The 24,084-nt window shown below is 60.1% G+C and overlaps 2 protein-coding genes across 2 annotated transcripts; both read left to right on the top strand.

Annotated features, from left to right (window-relative positions):
• The first annotated feature begins 1,856 nt into the window (after nt 1-1,856).
• Nucleotides 1,857-13,988, top strand: ELAPOR1 (endosome-lysosome associated apoptosis and autophagy regulator 1). Its single transcript, XM_083878331.1, has 22 exons — nt 1,857-1,989; nt 3,920-4,040; nt 4,763-4,955; nt 5,926-6,073; nt 6,684-6,764; nt 7,018-7,123; nt 7,201-7,350; nt 7,703-7,791; nt 7,865-8,042; nt 8,636-8,764; nt 8,847-8,937; nt 9,028-9,133; nt 9,210-9,347; nt 9,450-9,704; nt 10,217-10,390; nt 11,262-11,427; nt 12,114-12,210; nt 12,286-12,387; nt 12,961-13,087; nt 13,155-13,333; nt 13,416-13,581; nt 13,817-13,988. Exons 1-22 carry the CDS (start codon nt 1,891-1,893, stop codon nt 13,883-13,885), a joined length of 2,964 nt encoding a protein of 987 aa, XP_083734457.1. The 5' UTR covers nt 1,857-1,890; the 3' UTR covers nt 13,886-13,988.
• A 990-nt stretch (nt 13,989-14,978) lies between these two features.
• Nucleotides 14,979-22,811, top strand: SARS1 (seryl-tRNA synthetase 1). Its single transcript, XM_083878678.1, has 11 exons — nt 14,979-15,161; nt 17,299-17,369; nt 17,529-17,609; nt 18,155-18,313; nt 18,756-18,899; nt 19,171-19,326; nt 20,080-20,301; nt 20,938-21,067; nt 21,915-22,072; nt 22,159-22,288; nt 22,363-22,811. The coding sequence occupies exons 1-11, from the start codon at nt 15,026-15,028 to the stop codon at nt 22,512-22,514; spliced, it is 1,539 nt and encodes a 512-aa protein (XP_083734804.1). The 5' UTR covers nt 14,979-15,025; the 3' UTR covers nt 22,515-22,811.
• The last annotated feature ends 1,273 nt before the right edge of the window (nt 22,812-24,084 follow it).

The raw sequence follows: 24,084 nt of genomic DNA, 5'->3' as shown, positions 1-24,084 counted from the left end.
CAAGACAACCACGGTGATGACTGGGGAGTGGCCATGGTAACAAGAGGGACAGCCGTGGTGCTGACAAAGCTGTGATGGTAACCAGGGGAGAGCCACTGTGGAGACAAGTACAGTCGTGCTGGTAATGAGAGCATGGCATGGTGATAACAGGAGGACAGCTGTGGTGGTAGCAGGAGGATGCCTGTGGTTGCAACAAGGAGACAGTAGAGTGGGTGACCAAGGGATGGTTACAGTGGTGAGAAGAGGATAGGCATGAGAGCCACAGAGGTGAAAAGGGGATGGCTGTGGTGCTGACAATGCTGTGGTGGTGATGAGGGGACAGCAGTGATTCTGGCATTACTGGGAGAAGCAGCTGATGGTGGGTGGCCCTGCTTGGGGACACTAAGAGGGGATCACGAGCTTAATGATGCTTGGCAGGCTTCATCCACCAAGGTGACACTGCAGATGCTGTGGGGCATGACCATCCCATGCCACTGTCTCCAGCTGTGGCACAGTAGGCATGGGGTTGTCCCCATACTGCCACGGGGACAGGCCCGATCCCTTCCTGTGGCCGTGTCCCCTGTGCCTGTGGTACTTGCTGGCATCCCTGTGCTACCACAGATGGACAAGTGTCACCAGTTTACCCCAGCTCACAGAGTGACCCTGTGCCACCAGAGTTATAACTTTTATGTTGCCTTAGCAACTCTGCCCCTCCCGTGTCCTCTTGTGACTGTGGCCCCCATGTGCCTGTGTTCCCCATCTCCCTGTGTCACCATATCAGCTGTGTCCTCCATGTCCCTCGTGTTCCCATATCCTTAAGGTCAAATGCAGTGTTTTCTTGGGGGTCAGTGCCTGTTAGCACAGAGAGTCTCAGTGCCCAGGCTTCCAATATTTTATGTCCCTCTATGTCCCCCATCTCCCTGTAGCCCCATATGAGCTGTGTTCTTAAGTGTCCCCCATTCTCCCATATCCCTTGTATTCCCCTTGTCCTGTGTCCCCCATCCTCCTGTGTCCCTGTATCAGCTCTGTCCCCAGTGTCACTGATGTTCCTGTGTCCCTCGTGACCCCCATGTCCAGAATGTGCAGCCATGTGTGTCCCGTCCTGTCCCCAGGACAGTGGGGCTGGCCCGGCTCCGCGAGGACATGGCCTGGGGACACTCGGGTGGCACACAGTCCTCTCTGGGGTGTGGGGGATCATGACCGCCCCTCGCCGTGTCCCGGTCCAGGAGGGGTTGTTCCCGGGCCTGATGCTCGGCGGTGCTGTTCCTGGAATAACATTCCCAATCCCGTTCCCAGGGATAAGTTCCCCATGCCGTTCCCGGGAACACGTTCCGGGGATTACATTCCCAGTCCCGTTTCCGGGGATACGCTCCCAAGGATGATGGGGTTCCCGGTGTCCTTGTCATGGGTAGCACTCCAGTGTCGATGCCCGGCCCCAAACCCGGGATACCATTCCCGGAGTCCTGTGCCTGTTCCATTCCCCGCTGTAACCTTGGGCGTGCCGTTCCCGGGACTCCCATTCTTGTCTCTATTCCCGACACCGATGCGCGGTGCCATTCCCGTGAATAACGTTCCTGATGCCATTCCCGGTGCCATTCCCATGGCAAGCCTTCCCGAAGGCGATGCCGGCTGCCGTTCCTGGGGGTTCTATTCACCATCCACTGCCCGTTCCCGTGTGCGATGCCCCGTGCCGTTCCCAGGGGTTCCGTTCCCGGTGCAGGTTCCCGGGGCGATGCCGGGCGCTGTTCCCGGGAGTCGCTCTCGGTGCTATTCCCGTTCCCGGGGCGATGCCGGGCGCTGTTCCCGGGGGCGGGGGCAGGTGGCGGCAGGTGCGCGGGGGCCGGGCCGTTGCCGGGGGCGGGGCCGCGGCGCCGGTGCTCCACCGGCCGAGCTGTTGCCGTTGCCGCCGCCATGGCCGGTACCGGAGCCCGGTGGATGCCGCTGGCGCTGTGTCTGGCTGTTGCCGTGTCAGCCGGAGGCACCGGGGAGCAGCTACACGTCTGCAAGGAGGTACCGGCACCGGGAATGGCGGGGGGCGGGGGGCAGCCAGTAACACACCACTACCCCCACCCCCAAATTTCCCCCACACGCCCCGGAGATGAAACGGAGTCCCAGAGCACGGGGAGGCTGCTCCCTGTGGGATGGAGGGGACAGGTAGGGGTCGGGGGTCCCGGTGGCACCAGGGGTGGGGTATCTCTAGGGGGGAGGGACTGGCCGACCTCCTGGGGGCCCCCGGGGAGGGGGCTTTGCTCCCAGACCTTGGCCAGTCCCCGAGGGTCTCCTTGGGGACCCCAACAGGCGTCACCCCATCATCGTCCCCAAGTCCCTACCTCTCAGACACGTTGGGGTCTCCCCAAACCCCTCCTATGTGCTGCTGGGGGGGGGTGGCAAAGAGCGGGGGAGACAATCCCAATGGCCACGTGCCATTCCCAGCCGAGCGCACGGTGACCAAAGTATCCTGTGAAAAAATCTGTTACCAGCATCTGTCCACCTTGGGGATAATGGGGTGAACCACCCTCTAATACTCTCCCTGGGTTGTTCGTCCCGTCGCCCCTCCCCACCATTTCCCTGCCCCCCTCCTCAGACCTGCAGCTGCTTTTCATCTGGGCCAAGATTTTTTTTTTTTTTTTTTTTTTTTTTTTTTTTTTTTTTTTCTGTGATCCAATTATTTTTGTCCGTGTTCCATGATCCGGAGCTGGAAACAATAGACTGGAGCTGGCACCTGCCCCAGGAGCGATCAGTCCCTCAGACGGGGTGTCCCCTGTCCTTCTCTAAGGGACAACCGTTCTCCCTCCCCTGGCCAGAGCAGAGTGACAGTGGCTGTTTGGGGTGTCCTCCACCCCCAGAGCCAGCCTGGGGCTGAATTAGGTCAATTTATGTAGATTTAATAAAAACGTGGAAAAGTTTAGGAAAGAGAGAAGAAACACCCTCTCCCCAAGGGGATCCCTCGGGACTGAGAGCAGTGTGGTAGCTCAGGGCTGCTGAAAGTTGGGGTGACTATCTGGGTGCCCCCAGGGTGGTGGGGACCTTCCTCTGTGTCCTCACCCCAGGTCCGGGGGGGCTCCATGCTGCCTGTACATGGGCAGGTGGTGCTGCAGGATCACTCTGTCCCCACTTTTCCTTCTCCACACCCCTTCTCCAATCCCTCTTTCCCCTTCCCCCCCTCCCCCATTGCTGCATTTCCAGCTGACGGGAACATCAAAGCAGTTGTTTTCTCATCAACCTGCCATGCTCCAGCAGCTGCTGGGAGCATGAAGCTCCAGCACTGGCTCTGACACCCCAGAGCTGCTGCGGGGGGGTGGGGAGCTCCCCCTATGCCCAAACCCCAATAGCACCACCAGATGTGGCCTTCACCCTGCCCACGCTGTCTGTCCCTGGCGTCACCTCACCAGCCTTAAGCCACTTCCAGCTTGGCACAGCTGGCAGGATGATGGTGTCATGGTGGCCTTCCTGTCCCCAGCACTTCCCGGTTCCCCCTAGTCCCCCCTGCTCTCCCCCCCCTATGCCTGGGGTGCTCCCAGGCTGTATCCAGGTTGTGCCACTGCTGTTTGATGAGCAAAATGTGTCACAGCCACACCAAGGCACACCAAGGGGTGTGACGATGCCCTGTGCTCCCAGGAACATTGTGGGGGGTGGTGCAGGGGTTCACCCCCACACCAGGGAGGGAGTGCAGGGCTATTGCTGCTCTGAGGATCCTGGGTAACCCCACCCAGATCATCCTCCCACCCAAGCACCCCATTTCCCAGCATTTCCCCGTGCTGAACTCCCCCTGCGCCAGTATCCCCCCAGATCTAAGCACCCTCCCAAGCCCCCTCGCCAGGCCCTGGGCACCACAGGACATTGCCACACTTTAAATCAAAATCACGCCCACAGGGTATGGGGTAGCCCAGGAAGTCTCAGGGTGCAGCTCCCCACCATGTTCCCTTTCTGTCTCCTGCAGTCTGAGTACCACTACGAGTACACAGCATGTGACAGCTCAGGCTCACGCTGGAGGGTGGCGGTACCACACACGCCTGGACTGTGCACTGGCCTGCCCGACCCTGTCAGGGGCACTGAGTGCTGTGAGATTCCTAACAGGAGTGGGATGGGGTCAGGTTGGGGGGTGGGAATGGCAGGGATGGGAAATGAGGTTGAGGGGAGGGAGAGAGCAGGGAGACAAGCAAAGCCATTGTTGGCTCCAGTGCAGGCAGCAACAGGAGGATGGAATGGGATCAGTGGGATGGGAATTCTGATGGGATGGCAGAAGAATTACAAACACTGGGATGGGATGCAGTAGGGATCACATACACACAGACTCTCTGGGATGGGATGAGAGGGATGGGAACCACACACATACAGGCACTAGAATGGGATAAGAGGGATGAAAATCATACACACATGCATGAGGATGGGATGGGAATCACACACACAGTCACCAAATTGAATGAAAGCCATGGGAATCCCACCACACATACTTGGATGGACATCTCCCCATTGCACACATGCCACCAGGATGGGATGAGCAAGATAAGAATCCCTCTCACTAACATGTCCCCAAATCTTAGGGGTGGCCCAGCTCCATGGCAGAGGGTTACATCCTGCCTTGATTGGGCAAAGCTGGGCATCAGGTACCAAAAGTCATGGATGGGGGGGGTGCCTTTGTGGAATAGTCAGAATGGGGGATCCCGGCATCTCCACCAGCTGGGAGTACTTGGAAATGCAGAGCTGAAGGTGATGAGGCTGTAGCAGCACAGGGGGATCAGGGATGACCTTCCACACCCTGTGCCCCTCTCTCCATTGGCAGCATTCTCCTGCAAGGCGGGTGAGTTCCTGGAGATGCAGACACAGACGTGCCGACCCTGTGCTGCAGGCACCTACTCGCTGGGCACCGGTGTCCGCTTCGATGAGTGGGACGAGGTGCCCCATGGCTTTGCCAACGTGGCCACCAACCTGGAGGTGGATGATGGCTTTGGTGATGCAGCAGAGAACTGCACAGCGTGAGTCATTGTGTCACTGGCTGTGATGCCAGCACATGGGCACCTGGCATGTCAGGACTGGGTGTGGGGCACAGTGATCAGGATAGGTCTGACACCCCTTTTCATCCATAGCAGCACCCAGTTGCCCCAACACCCTTCTGTCATCCTGCCCTGGAAGGTGACACCAGCAGGGCAATAGTAGGGGCACCCTGGTCATAACAAAGGAACACCCAGCAGCATCACCCCCTCCAGAAGTGGCAGGACCCCGAGCCCATGACACTCCCACATCAATACTCCTCAGAGACAGAGCACCTGTGGGGGTGTCTACAGCACCCGTGGGGGTCTCCATATTCTTGTGCCACCAGCCAGTGCCTTTATTTACCACCACAGCCCTTTGATCCTCACTGGCAATCTCTGAGCTCTTTTGTTTGTGCTGGCAGCCACCAGACCCTCCCAGCTGTACCACAGCCATTAAACCTTCTACCAGGTGGTTGTACCAGCAGCCACCAAATCCTCTTACTTGTACTGCAGCCATCAAGGTCTCTCAGTTGTACCAGCAGCTGCCAAGCCCTCCCAGTTGTTCCACAGCTACTGAACTTCTCACCAGCTGGTTGTACCAGGAGCTGTTAGACCTTCCTGGATGTGCCAACAACCACCAAACCCTCAGTTTTACTGGCACCACCGCACTGCCCCATTGATGACCCTCTCAGCCAGCAGCATGCTCCTCATCCAGCCACATTCCCAGAACAGGGGGACCCCACTCTCTTCTCCTTGCAGTCCATGTGGCTCTCAGCTGGCCAGGGGATTCTCCCCAGGAATATGTGTCTAGCCACAACACCTTGCCATGTCCCCAAGCTGTCCCCAAGCTCCTGTGCCCCCATTTCCCCCTTGCTTCCTGGGGACCCTCCCAGCTGTCCCTGTAATCCCTGTCCTACCTGCTGTGGGGTTGAGAGTGGTGACAGCATCCCTGGGGCCATGTCACTTGCCCCAGGTCAACGTGGGTGCCACTGGGGGACTACGTGGCCTCCAACACGGATGAGTGCACGGCCACCCTCATGTATGCTGTGAGCCTCAAGCAGTCGGGGACTGTCACCTTCGAGTACATCTACCCTGACAGCAGCATCGTCTTCGAATTCTTCGTGGGTGATGGGGGCAGAGGTGGAGAGCGTGGGTCCCTGGGGACATGGGAGGGTCCTTGGGGGCCATGGGAAGGGTCTCTTGGGACATGGAGGGGTCCACTGGGATATAGCAGGGGTTTTTAGATGGCATGAAGGTGTCCCTAGGTCACCTGAGGAGGGAGAAGTCCCTTGTGACCTGAGTGGGTCCCTGGGGACTCCTCAGGGGTCACTGGGGACATGATATTTGTCCTTAGGGATGTGGGAAAAGTCCCTGAGAACATGATGTGCATTCCTGGGGACCTGGCAGGGATCCCTGGGGACATGGGAGGAGTCCCTGAGGGATCTCTGGTGATGTGACAGGTGTCTCTGGGGACATGGGGAAGGGGATCCTGGGTATATGGTAGGGGTACCTGGGGACATCATGGAGGTCCTTGCAGATATAGAGGGGTCCCTGGGGACATGAGAGGGGACCCTGGTGACATGAGGAGAGCCTCATGGGACATGGCAGTGGTTCATGGAGACATGAGGAGAGGTCCCTAGGAATATGGGAGGGTCCCTGGGAGCATGGCGGGTGTCCCTGGGGACATGTGGGGTCCTTGTGAACATGGGGTCCCTAACACTCTCCTTCCAGGTACAGAATGACCAGTGCCAGCCCACGGTGGAGGAGTCCCGTTGGATGCGTACGACAGAGAAGGGCTGGGAATTCCACAGTGTGAGTGTCCGGTGGGAGGTGACATCGGGGAGAAGGCCCTCAATCAATGCTGCCCCGGCATCTCTTGTCCCTCCCGTGGGAAGAAGATGCTCCACGAGGCCGAGGAGGGGGCAGTGGGTGGTGACAGACAGGGATGCCACACACCCCCTGGCCCTGGTGCCAGCCCCCTCCTCGGCAGCGGGATCCCCCACCCACGGTGCCAAACCCACCCCTGGTGGTGGGATTACCCAATCCCGTGGGGTCCCGCTCCCAGGTGGACCTGAGCCGTGGGAACAACGTGCTGTACTGGCGGACCACCGCCTTCTCCGTCTGGTCCAAGGTGCCTAAACCGGTGCTGGTGAGGAACATCGGCATCACAGGTGGGTGGGAGCAGGAAGGGGGGTCTCAGGGGTCGTGCACCCCCCTCCCCGCTACCTGAACCCCCTCCTGCTCCCAGGGGTGGCCTTCACTTCCGAGTGCTTCCCTTGCAAGCCTGGCACCTTTGCCCCCACCGCTGGCTCAACCACCTGCCAGCCCTGTCCTGCCAACACCTTCTCTGGCAAAGGGGCCACTGCCTGCCAGCCCTGTGACTCCGACACCTACGCCGGTGAGAGGGGACACCCGGGGCTCCCCCCTCCCAGAGCTGTCCCTCTAGTATGTGACCCTGGGTAAGGGAGGGGTGATGTGTGGAGCAGGGGTGACTTGACATCCCCTGGCAGGGACAGTGTTGGGGCCCCTTACAAACCTGACACCTATGCTGGTGAGGGGGGACATCCTTAGTCCTTGCACTCTGCACTGAAAGAGTGGCCCTGGGAGAGGGAGAGATGATGTGGGGAGTAGGGAGAACCCATTACCACTACTACTTGGCTGGGAGGGAAGACAAGGACACCCTGCATGGTGGGAACAGTGCTGGGGTCCCCAAGCTGTGCTGGCTTACCTGTTGTATCCCTCCTCGGCAGAGCCCGGCTTAGGGTCCTGCAAACTACGCCCCCCCTGCACGGACAAGGATTTCTTCTACACCCACACGGCCTGTGACGCCAATGGGGAGGTAATGTGGCAGCACCCCGGGGTGTCCCCCTGTCCCCCGGTGTCCCCCCCGTGCTCACCCACTCCCCCGGCAGACCCAGCTGATGTACAAGTGGGCAGAGCCCAAGATCTGCAGTGAGGAGCTGCCGCAGGCAGCCCGGCTGCCACCCTCGGGGGTCAAGACTCGCTGCCCCCCCTGCAACCCTGGCTTCGCCAAAGGCAACGGCAGCACCTGCCAGCCCTGTCCCTACGGCTTCTATTCCAATGGCTCTGGTAAGGCGGCCCTATCATTGTCCTCAAAGTGTGACTGGGGCAGCCCGAGCTGCTAGGGGAAGGTGGGTGCCACTCCAGTGCAGGGTTGTCCCCTCCTGTCCCCATGGCTCCAATAAGAACATCCCCATCATTGTCCCCAAGGAGTAACTGGGGTCCCTGGGGCTGTCAGGGGAAGGTGAGTGCCACCTCAGTGCAGGGTTGTCCCATCCTGTCCCCATCATTGTTCCTAAGTTGTGACCACAGCACCCCAAGCCGACAGAGCAAAAGGTGGTACCACCCTATGCAGGGGTGCAGGGTTGTCCCTATGTATCCCAGTTATTGTCCCCAGGATGTAACTGGGATCCCTGCAGCTGCCAAGGGAAGGTGGGTGCCATCTCAGTACAGAGCTCTTCTCTCCTGTCTCCATCATTGTCCCCAAGAGATGGTTACCAGGGTATCCCAAGCTGCAGGGAAGGGAATGTGGTACCACCCTAGTGGAGGGCTGTCCTCTCTTGTCCTCATCACTCACCTCAAGGGGTAAGCAGGGCACCCCAAGCTGACAGAGGGGGAGGTGGATGCCACCCCTCTGTAGGGCTGTTGCCTCCTGTCCCCAGCCTGCCTCAGCTGCCCAGAGGGCACTGAGCCGGCGCTGGGCTTGGAGTACAAGTGGTGGAACGTACTGCCCCCCAACATGGAGACCACCGTGCTCAGCGGCATCAACTTCGAGTACAAGGGCATTGCAGGTAGTGGCAGAGGGCTGTCCCTTCCCTGTTCCCTTCTGTGGGACTGCCAGGGACCCCTCTGAGCATCACTGCATCCTTGCAGGCTGGGAGGTAGCTGGGGACTACATTTACACAGCAGCCGGAGCCTCTGACAGTGACTTCATGATCCTCACACTGATGGTCCCTGGCTTCAGGTGAGGTGGGGACCACCACCAGGGTGTCCCCAGGGAGCAGGGGGGCACAGCCATGGGGCAGAGCTAGCACTGTCCCCATGCTGTCCCCAGCCCTCCAAGCCCAGTGCTGGAGGACACAGAGAGCAGGGAGGTGGCCAGGATCACCTTCGTTTTCGAGACGCTGTGCAGCGTTGGCTGTGAGCTCTACTTTATGGTGGTGAGTGGGGAGACACAGCAGTTTGGGGGGGACACAGTGAATTTGGGTGGTTGCCACCATCCCCCTGTCCCCACAGGGTGTCAACTCGCACACCAACACTCCGGTGGAGACATGGACAGGCTCCACAGGGAAACAATCCTACACCTACCTGGTGGAGAAGAACGCAACCATGAGCTTCACCTGGGCCTTTCAGCGCACCCCCTACCACGAGGCGGTGAGGCACAGGGGGCCCTGCTTTGGGAGGACTGGAGAGCCCCCACTTTGGGGGGTCCGGTGGGGGGTGGGGGGCAGATGGTGATGGTGCTCTTGGTGCCAGGGCCGGCGGTTCACCAGTGATGTGGCCAAGCTCTACAGCATCAACGTCACCAACGTGCAGGGGGGGGTGGCCTCCTTCTGCCGCCGCTGTGCCCCTCAGCCCACTGGGTCCTGTGCCCCGTGTTCCCCTGGCAGTGCTGTGGACCCCAGCTCAGGCACCTGCCAGCCCTGCCCACCCGGCACCTACCTACGGGCTCACCCCTCTGATGGGACACCGACCTGCCACCCCTGTGGCCCTGGCACACGCAGCAACCAGGTGACTGGGAGTGGCTGGTCCAAGTGTCCCTAAGTGTTCCCATAGGTGATGTCAGTGGGCCCCAGAGAAGTGACACCAGCCTTCCCCACACCCAGATGTCCCAGATAGTGGCATTTGCCAGCACTAAGAGGGTGACACCATCACAGATGGGTGCACCAGCCCCCCCCAGTCATCCTGGGTGCATGACACTGTGTCCCCATGGAGGTGACACCAGTACCTTACAGCCATTCTGGGTGGGTAACAAGGATGGGTGGCAGTGTGGGTGACAGTGTCTAATCCTGGGTGGGTAATGCCAGTCCCCTAGCTGTCCCCAGTGAGATGACACCAGCCCTGCCCAGCCACCCCAGACGGGTGACAGTATCTGACAATGGTGGGTGGCAGTGGGTGACCCTGGTGGGTGCCATCATGGCCCTGCTGTCTCTGAGGGGTGGTGCCAGCTCTTCACTGTCCCCACAAGGGTGTCCCCAGTGGGTGGCATGGCCATCCCTGAGCTCCCTTGTCCCTGTTCCCAGCTGCGAACGCTATGCTACAACAACTGCAGCCTGGCACTGCCACTGCCAGGCCAGATACTGCACTTTGAGTTCCCGTCGCTGGGCATGGGTGCCGGGGTGGGCACCAGGCCCAGCTTCTCCTCCAAGGGGCTGCGCTACAGCCACCACTTCCGCCTTAGTCTCTGTGGGCACCAGGTGAGAACCGTGTGGGCAAACACATGTGCACACATGAAAATACATCCGGGGAGTGGGTACAGGCACACAGGTGCAAACATCAGCACATGTTTGCGTGGTGGGCACTCAGGAGAGTGGGCACACATGGGCAGGAGGCCATGGAAACATGCATGCAGACATAGGAACACACCTGGGAAGGCACACAAGGGCACACACAGGAGGGCACAGGAACAAGCATGCATGTATGGGAAGACGTGGGTTCATGGGGGGGCGGTCACAGGTACACAAGTGCAAACATAAGCACACATGGGGGAGGGTGTGTGCACTCACAGGCACATGAGTACTCAACAACAGGCACACAGGAGGGCATGCAAGTGGGTGGGCATGAACACATGAGTGCAAACATGGGCAACACGGGTGGGCACTCAGGAGGGTGGGTGCAGGAACACAGGTGGGCACACTTGGGCACACACGGACAGGAGGGCTCAGGAACATGCGTGCACACATGGGCATGTGGATGGGCAAACACGGGCACACACCTGGGCACATGGATGGGACAGGGGCATGCAGGTGTGCAGACATGGGCACACATGCTCATAGTTGTGCAAACACAAGGACATGTATGCAAACACACATTCACACATGCAGGTGTGCAAATACAGATGTACATGCAGTCACACCTGCACACACACACACACACACACGCACTCGTGCAGTCATGTGCACAGTCAACACACGCACATTTGCACAGTTTTGCAGACATGTGAACACTCATGCAAACACGTGGACACTTGTGCAGCCACACCTGCACACCTATGGCCCTGCACACACAAATGCCAGTCCCTTGTACACATATTCCCGCCCCACACACATGTCATGTGTGTCCCTGCAGGGCAGGAAGATGGCCTCATGTGCTGACAATGTAACAGCAGGTCAGGGGGGCCCTGCCCGTGTGGTCACCTCTTATGTGTGCCAGGCCATTCTGGTGCCCCCTGACATCACTGGTGCCCGTGCAGCTGTGTCTTCTCAGCCTGTCAGTCTGGGTGACCACCTGCTGGGTGAGTGGAGGGCAGGGAGGAGAGGGGTGCACCCTGGGGCACTAGGACACCCTGGGGTCACTGAGACACATGGGCAAGACAGGCACTGGCCCACCAGCCCTGGGACACCCCTGTGGGACTGGGACACCCTTGTGGCACTGAGAGTGGGACACCTTGTTGAGACTGGGACACCCTGGCAGGACAGCAGCCAGGACATCCCAGTGGCACTGGGACTCATGGGTGGGACAGGGAGTAGCTACTCCCGTGGCACTGGGATTTCCCAGTGGGACTCTGACACCCTAGTGGGACTGGGACGCCCCAGTGGCACTGGGAGTGGGATACCCTGGTGGGATTGGGACACTCTGCTGGGACTGGGACACTGGCACAAGGATATTTCAGCAGCACTGGGATACCTTGGTGGCACAGGGACACCCCAACAGGACTGAAATACATCCTGATGGGACTGGGACACTTCAAGGGGCACTTTGTTTGGGATTGGGACATTGTCACTGAAATACCTTGGTGTGATTGGGATACACTGCAGAGGGACACCCCAGTGGGACTAGGACACTGACACTGAGACACCCTGTTGGGATATCCTGGTGGCGCTGGGACATCCCAGGAGGACTGGGGCCCTCTAGTGGCACTAGGACACTGGGACTGGAACACACTCCAATGGGACTGGAGATACCCCTGTCTCCCAACAGGTGTCACCACCAGCTCTGTGCTGGACAGCATCGTGTCTCCCCCAGAGCTCTTCCCCCCGGGCCACCCTGACCTGCCTGACATCATCTTCTTCTTCAGGTGCAAGCAGGTGACAGGGGGTGACACCCACACAGTACCCCCACTGTCCTCCTGACCCCCCATGTCCCCTGGCAGGTCCAATGACATGACACAGCCCTGCAGTAGTGGCCGGGCCACCACCATCCGCCTGCGCTGTGACCCCCTGCACCTTGGCACCGGCACCCTGTCTGTTCCCAGGTGGGGAGGGAACGCTGGGGACCCCGAGGCGGGTTTGGGGTGACCCAAGCATCTCCTGCTGTCCAGGGTTGGGCACATCCTTGGGATGCTTTGCTTTGGACTCACCACTGTCAAAAGTGTCAGTGTCCCTTACTCTGAGGTGTTACCCTGGCTGTTCCCAGGTGGGGAGGATGGGACACTGGGGACACTAAGGGGGGCTTAGGGGACTCCCAAAGTGACCCAAAGCGGGAGACCCCAAAGTGATCTCCTGCTCTCATGGGTGGACGTGTCCTTGAGGTGCTTTGCTTTGGGGACAATACTGACATGGTGTCAGAGTCCCTCACCCTGAGGTGTCATCCTGGCTATGTCACTGGTGCCCTGCATGTCCTCTGGTTGGCAGTGAAACAAAGGAGACCCCGGGGGAGGTTTGGGGACCCCCAAGGCCTCCTGCTGTCATGGGTAGATCCTTCTTGGGGTGCTTCATTTTGGGAATACCCGTGTCATGGTGTCTCGACCCTGGGGTGTCTCCTTGGCTGTACTCCTCACTTTGGGGTGTCACGACCACCCGAGCCCCCTCTTTTTGTCCCTCCCCAGCAAATGCCCCGAGGGCACCTGCGATGGCTGCACCTTCCATTTCCTGTGGGTGACGGCGGAGGGATGTCCCCGCTGCTCCAGCTCCCACCACCGCCCCATTGTTGGCGCCTGTATTGGCGGTGTTCAGGTACTGCCCTGTGCTCCGGGCTGGGCTGTGGCTTCCACAGCCCCTGAACCCCCTTTCCCCCCACCAGAAAACCACCTATGTGTGGCGGGAGCCCCGGCTGTGCCATGGTGGAGATGCCCTGCCGCCGCAGGTGATCCAGGCGTGCCGGAGCATGGACTTTTGGCTAAAAGTTGGAATTTCCACTGGGACTTGTGTGGCCGTCTTGCTGGCCACGCTCGCCGCTTATTTCTGGAAAAAGACTCAAAAGTGAGCAATTGGCGGTGGGATTTGGGGACACGGGGACTAGCACTGTCATGGGAGGGGCTGATGGCACCGCTTGCATTCCCAGGTTGGAATACAAATATTCCAAGCTGGTGATGGATGCGGCAGCCCGGGAGAGTGAGGCGACATCGCCCGACAGCTGTGCCATCATGGAGGGGGAGGATGCGGAGGATGAGCTGCTCTTTGCCACCGAAATGTCACTTTTTGGAAAACTTAAAGCCCTGACGGCCAAGGTGAGGGATGGGATGGAGGGGATGGAAACAACCCTAGAGTAGCCACCGGACAAGCCATGGTGGGGGTGGGATTTGAGGATGGTTCATTCCTCAATTCCCCATCCCGGGGGGCTCTGGGCCTCAGTTTCCCCACTCCAAGAGGGGCTCTGTGCCTCAGTTGCCCACCCCGGGGGGCTCCAGGCCTCAGTTTCCCCACCACAGGAGGGCTCCGGGCCTCAATTTCCCCACCCCACAGCGAATGCCAGATGGATTCGACTCAGTCCCGCTCAAGACTTCATCCTGCAGCACCGATCGGGAGCTGTAAGAGGACAGGAGGGGCAGCCTCGCATCCCCCAGCCCCTCCGGGAGCTGTGATGGGGCAGAGGGGTACCCGCGGACACCCCACCCACGAGCAGCTGTGAAGGGAAGGGGGGGATACCCACAGCCCACCCCCCCGTGCCCCCCATCGTGGCCTTAGGGACCCGCTTCGGACCGGAGCTTCGTTATGGCTTTTGTACGTGTGTCCCCACCCGTGCCCTTCCCGTGTCCTCCCCATCGTGAGCACCCAAAAATGCCAAATACAGGAGTGGGGTTTGTATAAGGGCTCCGTGTGTGTGGGATACAGGACACAGGGGCGGGGGGACACACGTAAGGGTTGTGGGGAGCTGAGGGTGGGCACTCAGAATGGGTGGGGAAGGGTGCGGGGTGTGCGCAGGGTGGGTGTCACACGCGTGGGAGTGGGTGCCCAGGGCTCGGGTGGGAGTGCACACCTGGGGAGCAGCGGAATTTTGACTTCCATCTGCACGCCCCCTCCTGGGGGAAGGGGTATAGGGTTCATCACATGGGTCCACCAGGACCACCGGCACCAGGGCCCTGCCAGAACCTCCAAAGACGGGACAGTGGGGTGACATGTGGTGCCATGGACAGCCACAGTCATGGGATGCTTAAAAGGGAGGTGGGGCCGTCCTCAGGACCCCCGTGAACAACTGGGGTGCGGGGCGTCTTCAGGTGGATCCCCAGAGCCCACCAGTATCACTAGAATGTAGCTGAGGAACCCCAGGGATGCTCGGGGTGGGAGGGCAGGACCGCGGAGACCCTTCTGCGGCGGGGGGGGGGGGGGTGCTCAAGGATGCTCGGACCGCTTGGGCCCCTCCAGACCCCCCCATATCCTCCCCAAAGCATCTCATACCTTCCCGATAGCCCAGTCCTCCCGCTCTACCTGTGCCTCCAGGCCCGCTGGAGCCCCCGTTGGAGGGGGAACCCCCAGACCCCCCAAATCCCTCCCATATTCCCTCGCCCCTCCACACCCGGTTCTCCCCCCTGCAGCGCCACCTCCAGCCCGCCAGGGGGCGCTGCTGCACCGCCGCACGGCCGGGGCCACAGCGCGGCCACGCCTCTTCCGCGCATGCGCGCGGTGCAGCTGTCCCCACGGCTATTCCCGGTGCCGCCGCCGCCATCACCGGTCATGGTGCTGGACCTGGACCTGTTCCGCGCCGACAAGGGCGGAGACCCCGCCATGGTGCGGGACATGCAGCGCAAGCGCTTCAAGGACCCCGCACTGGTGGATGCGCTGGTGCGAGCGGACGGCGCCTGGCGGAGGTGTACGTGGGGGTGGGTGGAGTGGGAGGGAACCTTCCAGCTGGGGGACCCCCGAGGCCTTGTCACCCCCTTGTCACACGCGGGCATGTCTCCCTCTCCCGGTGCCTTTCCCCCCCCACCTTGTCAGCCTGGTGACAGGTCGGCTTGTGATGGGGACCCCCCTACCATCGTCTCTCCTCGGGGATGGGGGATCCCCTTGGGGTCCCTCTCTCCCTTGCTCTCGAGGGCCTGGGGCCGGGTCCCACACTGATCCCCGAACCCCCTCGCTGAGGTGGGGTGACCTTTAGGGGAGGTCGTTCCCACCCTCCCCCAGCTGTTCGGTAATTCCTCCGCAGCCCTCGGGGATCACCCCGTGGATCATTGCCCTGGGACCGGATCCTGTCGGTAGATCGTGGCAGAGACCGAGGGCTTGTCCCTGGGTGAATCCCCCTCGCCCTAATCACAGGAATTGAGGTGGGAGAAGTTCTCCCGCTAGAACCGCCTTCCCTCCTCCCAGCCAGGTTCTCCTTAGCCCGCACATGGATCCCATTGCGATCCCCAGGGATCCGCTCCCTGCGCTGCCTCAGGATCCAGCTGGGTGGGGGGAGATCCTGGACAGTGCCACACCCGGATTTGGGGTACACCCACACCTGGACGGCTTGAGGGGGCAGGAGCCACCTCCCCGTGGCTCCCGGCGGGATACGGGGCAGCGGGATCCGCATCCAGCTCCGACAGGGTGCCGGATGTGGAGAGGAGTTGGAGGGCGGAGGGAGAGGGTAATCCCGGACCCCGCCGTTCCCAGGGCACCCCAGCATTCCCCTCTGCGGGATGACAGCGGCGCTTGGGGCTCCCCGTTAATGCTTTCGCCTTGATGTCCTGGTGGGATCTCGCCCGGCTCCGGCCGTGCCCTCATTTTATCCCAGAGCGTTTCATCCCACGGGGTCACCCGCTTCCCAGCCCCCTTCCCGCGGGCTCTGTATCCCCGGGACGGCGGTGCTGGAGAACGGCGGGTGGCTACAGGAGGTGACAGGGTGACGCAGGATGGCGGGATGCGCTGGCTGATGCAATCCCGCGGCGCTGGTGCCGTGGAGCCCGTGCCGGGCCGTGTTGTGTCCTGTTCCGTGTTCCCTGGCTCTGGATCCTCTGGGCGCTGATCCCTCCCACTGATGGGGCGGCTCGTTCTCGGCGCTGGGTGTCCCCAGTTTGAGTTACCGCGGGTGGTGGGCTCTGCCCTTCCCAGCCCTGGGGTCATGAAGGGGGAACATCCATGCTCCCCTCATCCAACACCCCCTGAATCTCGTCACTGTGGCCTCACATCCCAGGATCTGCTCAGCCCTCAGCAGTCCCATCCTGCTGAGGGAGGGGTCTCATCACAATGTGGGGTCCCAGCATGGTGTGGGGGTTCCATCCCAACAGGGGGGTCCCAGCATGAGGGGGTGCCAGGCCTGTGGAGGGGAGGATCCCATCCTGGCATGGGGGTCCCAGTCCAGCATGGGAGAGGTCTCAGCCTGGCGTGGGGGTCCCAGCCCAGAATGAGGGTCCTAGCCCAGCATTTGGGGGAGGGTCCCAGTGCAGCATGGAGGTCCTGTGCTCATTGGCGGGGGCGGTCCCATCCTGGTGGAGGGATTCCCATCTTGGCAGGGTGGGGTTCCCAATCCAGCATGGGGGTCACAGCCCAACGTGGGGGATTCTAGCATGGGGTGGGGATCCCATTCCAGTACATGGTTCCCAGCCTGGCATGAGACTTACAGCCCACTGTGGTAGATCCCATCCTCTCGTGGGAGTCCCAGTGTGGAGGTCCTATCCCAATGTGGGGGTTCCAGCCCAGCATGGGGAATCACAGTGCGGAGTTCTCATCTTAGAGGTGGGGTGTCCCATCCCAGTGTGGTCCCAGCAGGTCAGGGGGGTTTCCGGCCTGACATGGGGGTCCCAGTGCAATGTCACTCCAGGTGTTTTCCAGTGACATCCCTACTCCGTGCATCATGATCCACATGATCAACCTCTGTTCTCCCAAAAACCCCAAGCCTGGTGCCTGTGGGTGTTTCTGGAGCTGCCACTCCCACTGCTGCTCCTGTGAGGGCTCCATATCACCTCTCTGCACCAGATGGGGGCCCCAGCCCTTCTCCCACTCCAAGTGACAGCCACTGCCTTCCTTTCCAGGCAGGTTTCGTGCTGACAACCTGAACAAGCTGAAGAACCTGTGCAGCAAAACCATTGGGGACAAGATGAAGGTGGGGCACGAGTGCCCTGGGTCACCTCATGGTGGGACATCACCAACCGGTGACATCTCTCCTTCTCCCAGCCCTCCAGCCTCTCCCTTGTGTCACTGAGGGATGTTTTCCCCCTGGAGTTTTTAACTCTCCTGGGATTCCTTTTTTCTCCTGCTGCAGAAAAAGGAACCAGTAGGGACGGATGAATCTGTACCAGAGAGTGCACAGAACCTGGATGAACTCACGGCTGATGTCCTGGCGGTGAGTGAGAAGAAAACTTCCTCCACTGTGCCTACAGTTTGTCCAGAGCTTTGCCTGGAATTGCCCAAATTGGTGCCCTGAAGTGCCCACCAAATGAGGGGGGCCTGATGCCCCAGCTGGGAGGATCCTTTATCTCACAGTCCCACACCAGCAATAACTGACTCTTCCTTGGTGTCCTTGATCTCCCCAGCATTGCTCTGTGTCAGTCAAGGGCTCATCCCTGGGGATTTGAGCAGCCTCAGTCATTCCATGTCCTCAGTGTGTCCCTCCCTGCCTGCTCTGATTGCAGTTTGGTAGTCACCCTGGTTAATGAGTGCAGTGCCAGCTGCCATGGGAGCAGCTCAGGCCTTCCAAAGCCTAGCTTGTTGCCTCTTTGTCCCTTCAGGCTGTTTCTAAGTGTGTCCAGCCCAGGGACTCACTCCAGAATCTGTGCAGGGTCCAGAATTCACCATGCTGAGCTCAGGATTCCCTGTGCTGAGTGAGCAGGCCCCTCTTCCTGGTGGTCTTCTCTCCACCCCTCACCTCATCCTTGGGTCTCTCTGCAGTGTCTCCAGGTATCGCAGATAAAGAAAGTTCGGCTGCTTATTGATGAGGCCATCCTGGAGTGTGACTCCGAGCGCCTGCGGCTGGAGGCTGAACGTTTTGAGAGCCTCCGGGAGATTGGGAACCTCCTCCACCCCTCTGTGCCCATTAGCAACGACGAGGTGAGGCCCGGGAAGGGAAGTGGGGCTGGGTCAGTGGAGCCAGAAAACTCACAGTGGGAGGCAGGGGGCTCCCAGCGGGGGATCCCCCAAGCCAGACTGGCTGGGTGGGTGAGGGAAATCTGCATGACAGGCCGGTATTTCCCACTGGGATCAGACAAAGCAGCTCAGACAGTTCTGGGCACACCATTGTTGGGGGAATTCATGGGAAAGGCGCTTCCTGCGGTGGGGACGGGGTCTCCCTCCGCTGCTTCCATTCATCCCACAGGAATATTTTGCTGGGAGGAGCAAAACGGAGCCAGGCTTGCTGCCAAGTGGCAGCACAATAAGCTACAGGCTGGAGTTTGAGCTCCCAAAGTGGGCCCAGTGTGGTTCAGGACGTAGTGTCACAGGGCACTGAGGAGCTGATCGGCTCCTGCTCCTCTTTTTCTCTGGGTTCCTGCAGGATGTGGACAACAAGGTGGAGCGGGTGTGGGGTGACTGCAGCTGCCGGAAGAAGTATTCCCATGTGGATCTGGTGGTGATGGTGGATGGCTATGAGGGGGAAAAGGGCGCCGTGGTGGCTGGCAGCCGTGGCTACTTCCTTAAGGTGAGAGCTGTGACCCCAGAATGATCTGTTTCAGAGGGGAATGAGGAGGGAAAGGGCCTTAGGTTCTCCTCCCACGGAGGAGATGGATAATGGGAGCCTCCATGGTGGGCACGTGGGATAGACTCTGACCACAGTGGTGCATCAGGATCTATTCCTGCTGCAGTCTGGGGTGATGCAGCTCTTTAGGCTCCATGTCTCCCGGGCCCTCTGAGCAATGAGGAGTGGCCCAGCGGGGTCTCTGTGTGACAGGCAGTGTGACCCTTGTTCCCAGGGCCCGCTGGTGTTCCTGGAGCAGGCACTGATCCAGTACGCGCTGCAGAGCCTCCGTGCCCGGGGGTACACCCCGGTGTACACTCCCTTCTTCATGCGCAAGGAGGTGATGCAGGAGGTGGCCCAGCTCAGCCAGTTTGATGAGGAGCTTTACAAGGTAAGGGATTGCTCCAGATTTGAGACTGGACTTGGGAGCAGGCCACCCCCATGGGGCTGTGGGGAGGGAGGCAGCGGGGTCCTCTCTGCCCTGGCAAGGCTGTGGTGGTGGCAGCAATGGTAGCAGTGGTTCTTTCCCCTCTCTTTGGGATCCATCTCTACATTGTGATGGTGATGGTGTGACAGGGAGTTGTGTTGTCTTGGGAGTCCATCTCCATGGGAAACGCTTTGTGGTGACACTGCAGTGACAAGGAGGTGGCTTATCTTGGGTCCGTCTCCATGGGTGACACACTGTGATGGCCATGAGGTGACAAGGAGACAGCTAGTCTCTGGAGTCCATCTCCATTGGTGACATGTGGTGACAAGGACATGGCTTATTTCTGGGGTCCATGTTTATGGGTGCCATGATGGTGATGAGGTGACAAGGAGGTGACTCATCTTTGGGCATTTGTACAGGTGATGCGTGATGGCAGTGCAGTGACAAGGAGGTGACATGCTCTGGGGTCCATGGGTGACATAGGTGACAAGGAGGTGGCTTGTGATGGTGATGATGTGACAAAGAGGTGGCTCATCTCTGGGGTCCATCTCCACGGGTGATACAGGTGACTTGTCCCTGCCATCAGCCCCTTTGAAAGACCAACAAACTCCTCCCGTGATGAATTCCCAAAGCATCCGGCCCTGGAAAACCTCCCTTGCTGGTCCCTGGAGGTGCAGGAGCAGCTAGAAGAGGGCCGGTGGCTCATGTCCCCTGCAGGTGATCGGGAAAGGCAGCGAGCGGGCAGAGGACAGTTCCATCGATGAGAAGTACCTGATTGCAACATCAGAGCAGCCCATTGCCGCCCTGCACCGTGACGAGTGGCTGCGGCCTGAGGACCTGCCCCTCAAGTACGCGGGGCTCAGCACCTGCTTCCGTCAGGAGGTGGGATCCCACGGCCGGGACACCCGCGGCATCTTCCGCGTCCACCAGTTCGAGAAGGTGAAGGAGCAGTCCTGGCATTCAGAGTGTATTGAGGGTTGCTGTGGGGTCCCAGTGGGAATTCAGAGTGTACCCAGCATCACTGTGGGGTTCCAGTAGGAATTCAGCATGTTCTGGTGGGAATTCGTGATGTATCTGGTGCCACTGCAGTGTACCCAGCAGGAATTTGTGGTGTACCCATTGTGACAGTGGTCTTCCAGCAGGAAGTTGGGGTGTATACCCCATATCACTGTGGTGTTCCTGTGGGAATTCAGGGTGTATGGGGGGTCGCCATGGGGTGAACCTGGAGGGAATTTGGGGTGAACCTGATGGGAGTTTGGGGTGTACCTGTGTCAACTGCAGTGTTCCCAGTGGGAATTCAGGGTGTATCTAATGTCGCCGCAATGTTCCAGTGGCAATTCATAATGTACCAGGTGTAACTGTGGTATTCTAATGGGAATTTGGGATGTCACCATGATGTTCCAGCAGCAATTGAGTGTTCCGGGTGTCACTGTGGAGTTCTGATGAGAATTTGGGCTATACTCAGTGTCACTGTGGGGTTCTAGTTGGAATTTGGGCTGTACCTGGTGTCACTGTGGGGTTCCAGTGGGAATTGGAGCTATACCTGGTGTCACTGTGGAATTCCTTCTCCTGCAGATAGAGCAGTTTGTCTACTCCTCCCCCCATGATAACAAATCCTGGGAGATATTTGAGGAGATGATGGCCACAGCTGAGGAATTCTACCAGTCCCTCGAGATTCCATACCATGTCGTCAACATTGTCTCAGGTAGAGGCTCCTGTGCCAAAGGGCTTTGAGGGGGTCCCTGACCTTCTTCCCAGCATGGCACTTTCTTGTCCCTGGCTCATTGCTGTCCCCATACTGAGGAGGAAGAGAAGGGAACATTTTGTTTTCTGTGGAATCCTCAGCCTTGCTCTGAGTCGGTGGCAGTGAGTATGGGCACTGCTGTGATGGATTGCTCCTGCTATCCCTTCCCAAGGGACAATTGGAGTGTCCCAGCTCCTCTTGGAAATGTTCACAGGAAAAAGATGTCATTTAAAAGCTCCCTGTGGCTGAGTGGGGCCCCTTTATCCCCTTGGCAGAGTGAGAGCTCCACTCTCCCACAGTCAAGTGGGAACCCCACTTCCCCACGGTTGAGCAGGAATCCCTCATCCCTGTGATCAAGCAGGAATCCCAGATCCCCATGGCATAATCCCATTTCCCCATAGTCAAGTGGGAAGCCCATGTCCATGTGGCTGAGAAAGAGCCTCATGTTCCCGTAGCTGAGTAGGAATCTCACATCCACATGGCTGCGAGGGATCCCCATATCCCCATGGCACAGCAGGAACCCTATGTCCTGTGGCCGAGCAGGAGTTCCCCATCCCTGTGTCTGGGCAGGATTCCCACATCCCCATGACCAAACATCTTGTGGCTTGTTGACCCTGTAGCCAAGCAGGGACGCAACATTTCCATAGCTGAGAGGTAACCCCACATCACTATGGCAGAGCAGGAATCCGTGTTGGATTGGCACCAAGCTGCGGGAGTTACTTTGGAGGCTTCACCCTACAGTCTGCCCCAGGATAGGCAAATTCAGGATGGCAGTGGGACCCCCCACTCAGCACTGTCCCCCCTCCAGGCTCCCTGAACCACGCAGCTAGCAAAAAACTGGATCTGGAGGCCTGGTTCCCTGGCTCTGGCGCGTTCCGTGAGCTTGTCTCCTGTTCCAACTGCACCGACTACCAGGCCCGGCGCCTCCGCATCCGCTATGGCCAGACCAAGAAGATGATGGACAAGGTGAGGCTAGTGGGCATGAGGGAGTTCTTCCTGTGTTCTTTTGCTTTCCCCATGTCACATGTTTCCCGCACATCCCCCTGCCACAGGTAGAGTTTGTGCATATGCTGAATGCCACCATGTGTGCTACTACCCGCACCATCTGTGCCATCCTGGAGAACCACCAGACCCCTGAGGGTATCCGCATCCCTGAGAAGCTCCAGAACTTCATGCCCCCAGGTAACATCCCCCTGCGCCCTCCCCATCCCCCACTCCTTGGCAGGGGGGATGACGGGGTTTCCTTGTCCCCCCAGATCTGCGGGAGCTGATTCCGTTCGTCAAGCCAGCACCCATTGAGCAGGAGCTCGCCAAGAAGAAGAAGCAGCAGGAAGGGCGGGGCAAGAAGAAGGCAGGGGGGGGACGGGACCAGGTGTTAGAGGAGCAGATGAAGAACATGGAGGTCTGAGGGTGTTCCCCCCGCACCCCAAGGACTTTGGGGGCCTCCCAAGTCATCTCACCTTCATCGTCAGGCTGTGCCCTTCACCATCATCTTTGCCTCGGAGGGGAGTCACTCTCATCCGCCCCCCGTGCCACAAAGAACTGACACTGTCAGGGCACTGCCCCTCTTCCTATGTGTCCTCCCTATCCTGCTGAGTGGGGCCGGGATCCCCCATGTGTCCCCCTTCACTGAGTGGTGTTGGGGACCTCCGTGCCCACATAACATGTCCTCCCTCCATCCCAAAATAAAGCCAAGAGCTGCTGACCTGTGTGTTTTTGGAGGTTCCGAGGAGAAATGGAGGGGGGTCCAGCCCGGGGAGGTGTTTCCGTTGCATATCAACCTTCCTTCCTCCCCACCCCCACCTCCTCCCCCGCACTCCCTTCTCCCCATTCTCTTTCCCTCCTGCCAGCCCCACACAAAGCCCCAGACAAAGCCCTTTTGTGATGCAAAGTGGGGCCGAGGGTCCCCAGCCTCAGCCCCAGCTGCTGCCCGCCCGCCCCCCACTCCGGGGTGGGTTACAGACGGGAGGGTTGCTCCCTTCCATGCTCATGCGGGGAGCCCTGGCTGCGCCTCGCCTGCGTGCGTGGGCAACCCCCGGCTGGGCCGTGGGCACCGGGTGGAACCGGCGGGGAGCGGCCCAGTGAGTCACCGGAGCCCCCGGCGGAGGTGGGGGCGCTCCAAGCACCGCCCTGGCGCTGGGGAGCCCCGCCCCGGTACCCGTCGGACCCGTTCTGCCGGGGGGGCCCGGCTCCCCGCCGCCTGCCCGCGCCCACGCCCTGGGACCGGCGCCGGCTGGGAGCGGGGAGGGCAGCACCTGCGGGCTGCGGGAATCCGGCCCTGTCTAGCTCCTCCAGTCCCTCCCAGTCTGTCCCAGCGCCCCCCCAACATCCCCTGTCCCTCCCAGTCTGTCCCAGTGCCCCGCAACATCCCCTATCCCTCCCAGTTTGTCCCAGTGCCCCCCAACATCCCCTGTCCCTCTCAGCCTGGTCCAGTCGCTCCCAGTCTGTTCTATTGCCCCCGGTCTTGGTGCGGTGGGATGAGCCCGGGGGTCGGGAAGGGTGCTACGGATTGGGGGGACACGCGTGTGTGGAGTCACGGCCGGTGGTGGGGACACGGGGAGCTTGGGGGGCGTGAGAATGTCACGCGTGCTGTATGTGCCACATACGTGCTGCGTGTTTATACATATGATCTCTGTGCTGTGTCACACACGTGCTCTGTCCCATGTGTGTGCTCCGTGCGTGTCACACACGTGTTTCCTATGTCAAATGTGCTCGCTGGTGCCTGTGTGTGCGACGTGCGTGTTCCTGCGCGTGCAACACGCGTGCCCGCAATGCACAGGTGCGTCCAAGGCTCTCCCCGTGTGTGTGTGTGTGTGTGTGTGTGTGTGTGTGTACGTGTGTGCGCGCAGGGCGCACATTGTGTACCCCACACGAGTGTGCGCAACCTGCTCGCAGTGCGCGCTCGCCGCCCTCCGCTGCCGCTGCCGCTGCCGGTCGCGGTGCCGGGGGCAGGTGCCGCGGGCAGGTGCCGCGGGCAG

The sequence above is a fragment of the Zosterops lateralis genome, assembly GCF_965231275.1.
Source record: "Zosterops lateralis genome assembly, chromosome: 26".
Taxonomy (NCBI): domain Eukaryota; kingdom Metazoa; phylum Chordata; class Aves; order Passeriformes; family Zosteropidae; genus Zosterops; species Zosterops lateralis.
Note: the sequence above shows the minus strand (reverse complement) of the source record. Positions and strands in the feature narration are given on the sequence as shown.

Excerpts from the sequence above, each read along its gene's own strand:
- SARS1 (XM_083878678.1), top strand. The coding sequence starts at position 15,026 with ATGGTGCTGGACCTGGACCTGTTCCGCGCCGACAAGGGCGGAGACCCC. Across the intron at positions 15,162-17,298 it reads GGACGGCGCCTGGCGGAGGT|GCAGGTTTCGTGCTGACAAC; the intron begins GTACGTGGGGGT and ends CTTCCTTTCCAG. Across the intron at positions 17,610-18,154 it reads TCACGGCTGATGTCCTGGCG|TGTCTCCAGGTATCGCAGAT; the intron begins GTGAGTGAGAAG and ends GTCTCTCTGCAG.
- ELAPOR1 (XM_083878331.1), top strand. The coding sequence starts at position 1,891 with ATGGCCGGTACCGGAGCCCGGTGGATGCCGCTGGCGCTGTGTCTGGCT. Across the intron at positions 8,938-9,027 it reads CTGATGGTCCCTGGCTTCAG|CCCTCCAAGCCCAGTGCTGG; the intron begins GTGAGGTGGGGA and ends TGCTGTCCCCAG. Across the intron at positions 10,391-11,261 it reads TTAGTCTCTGTGGGCACCAG|GGCAGGAAGATGGCCTCATG; the intron begins GTGAGAACCGTG and ends GTGTCCCTGCAG.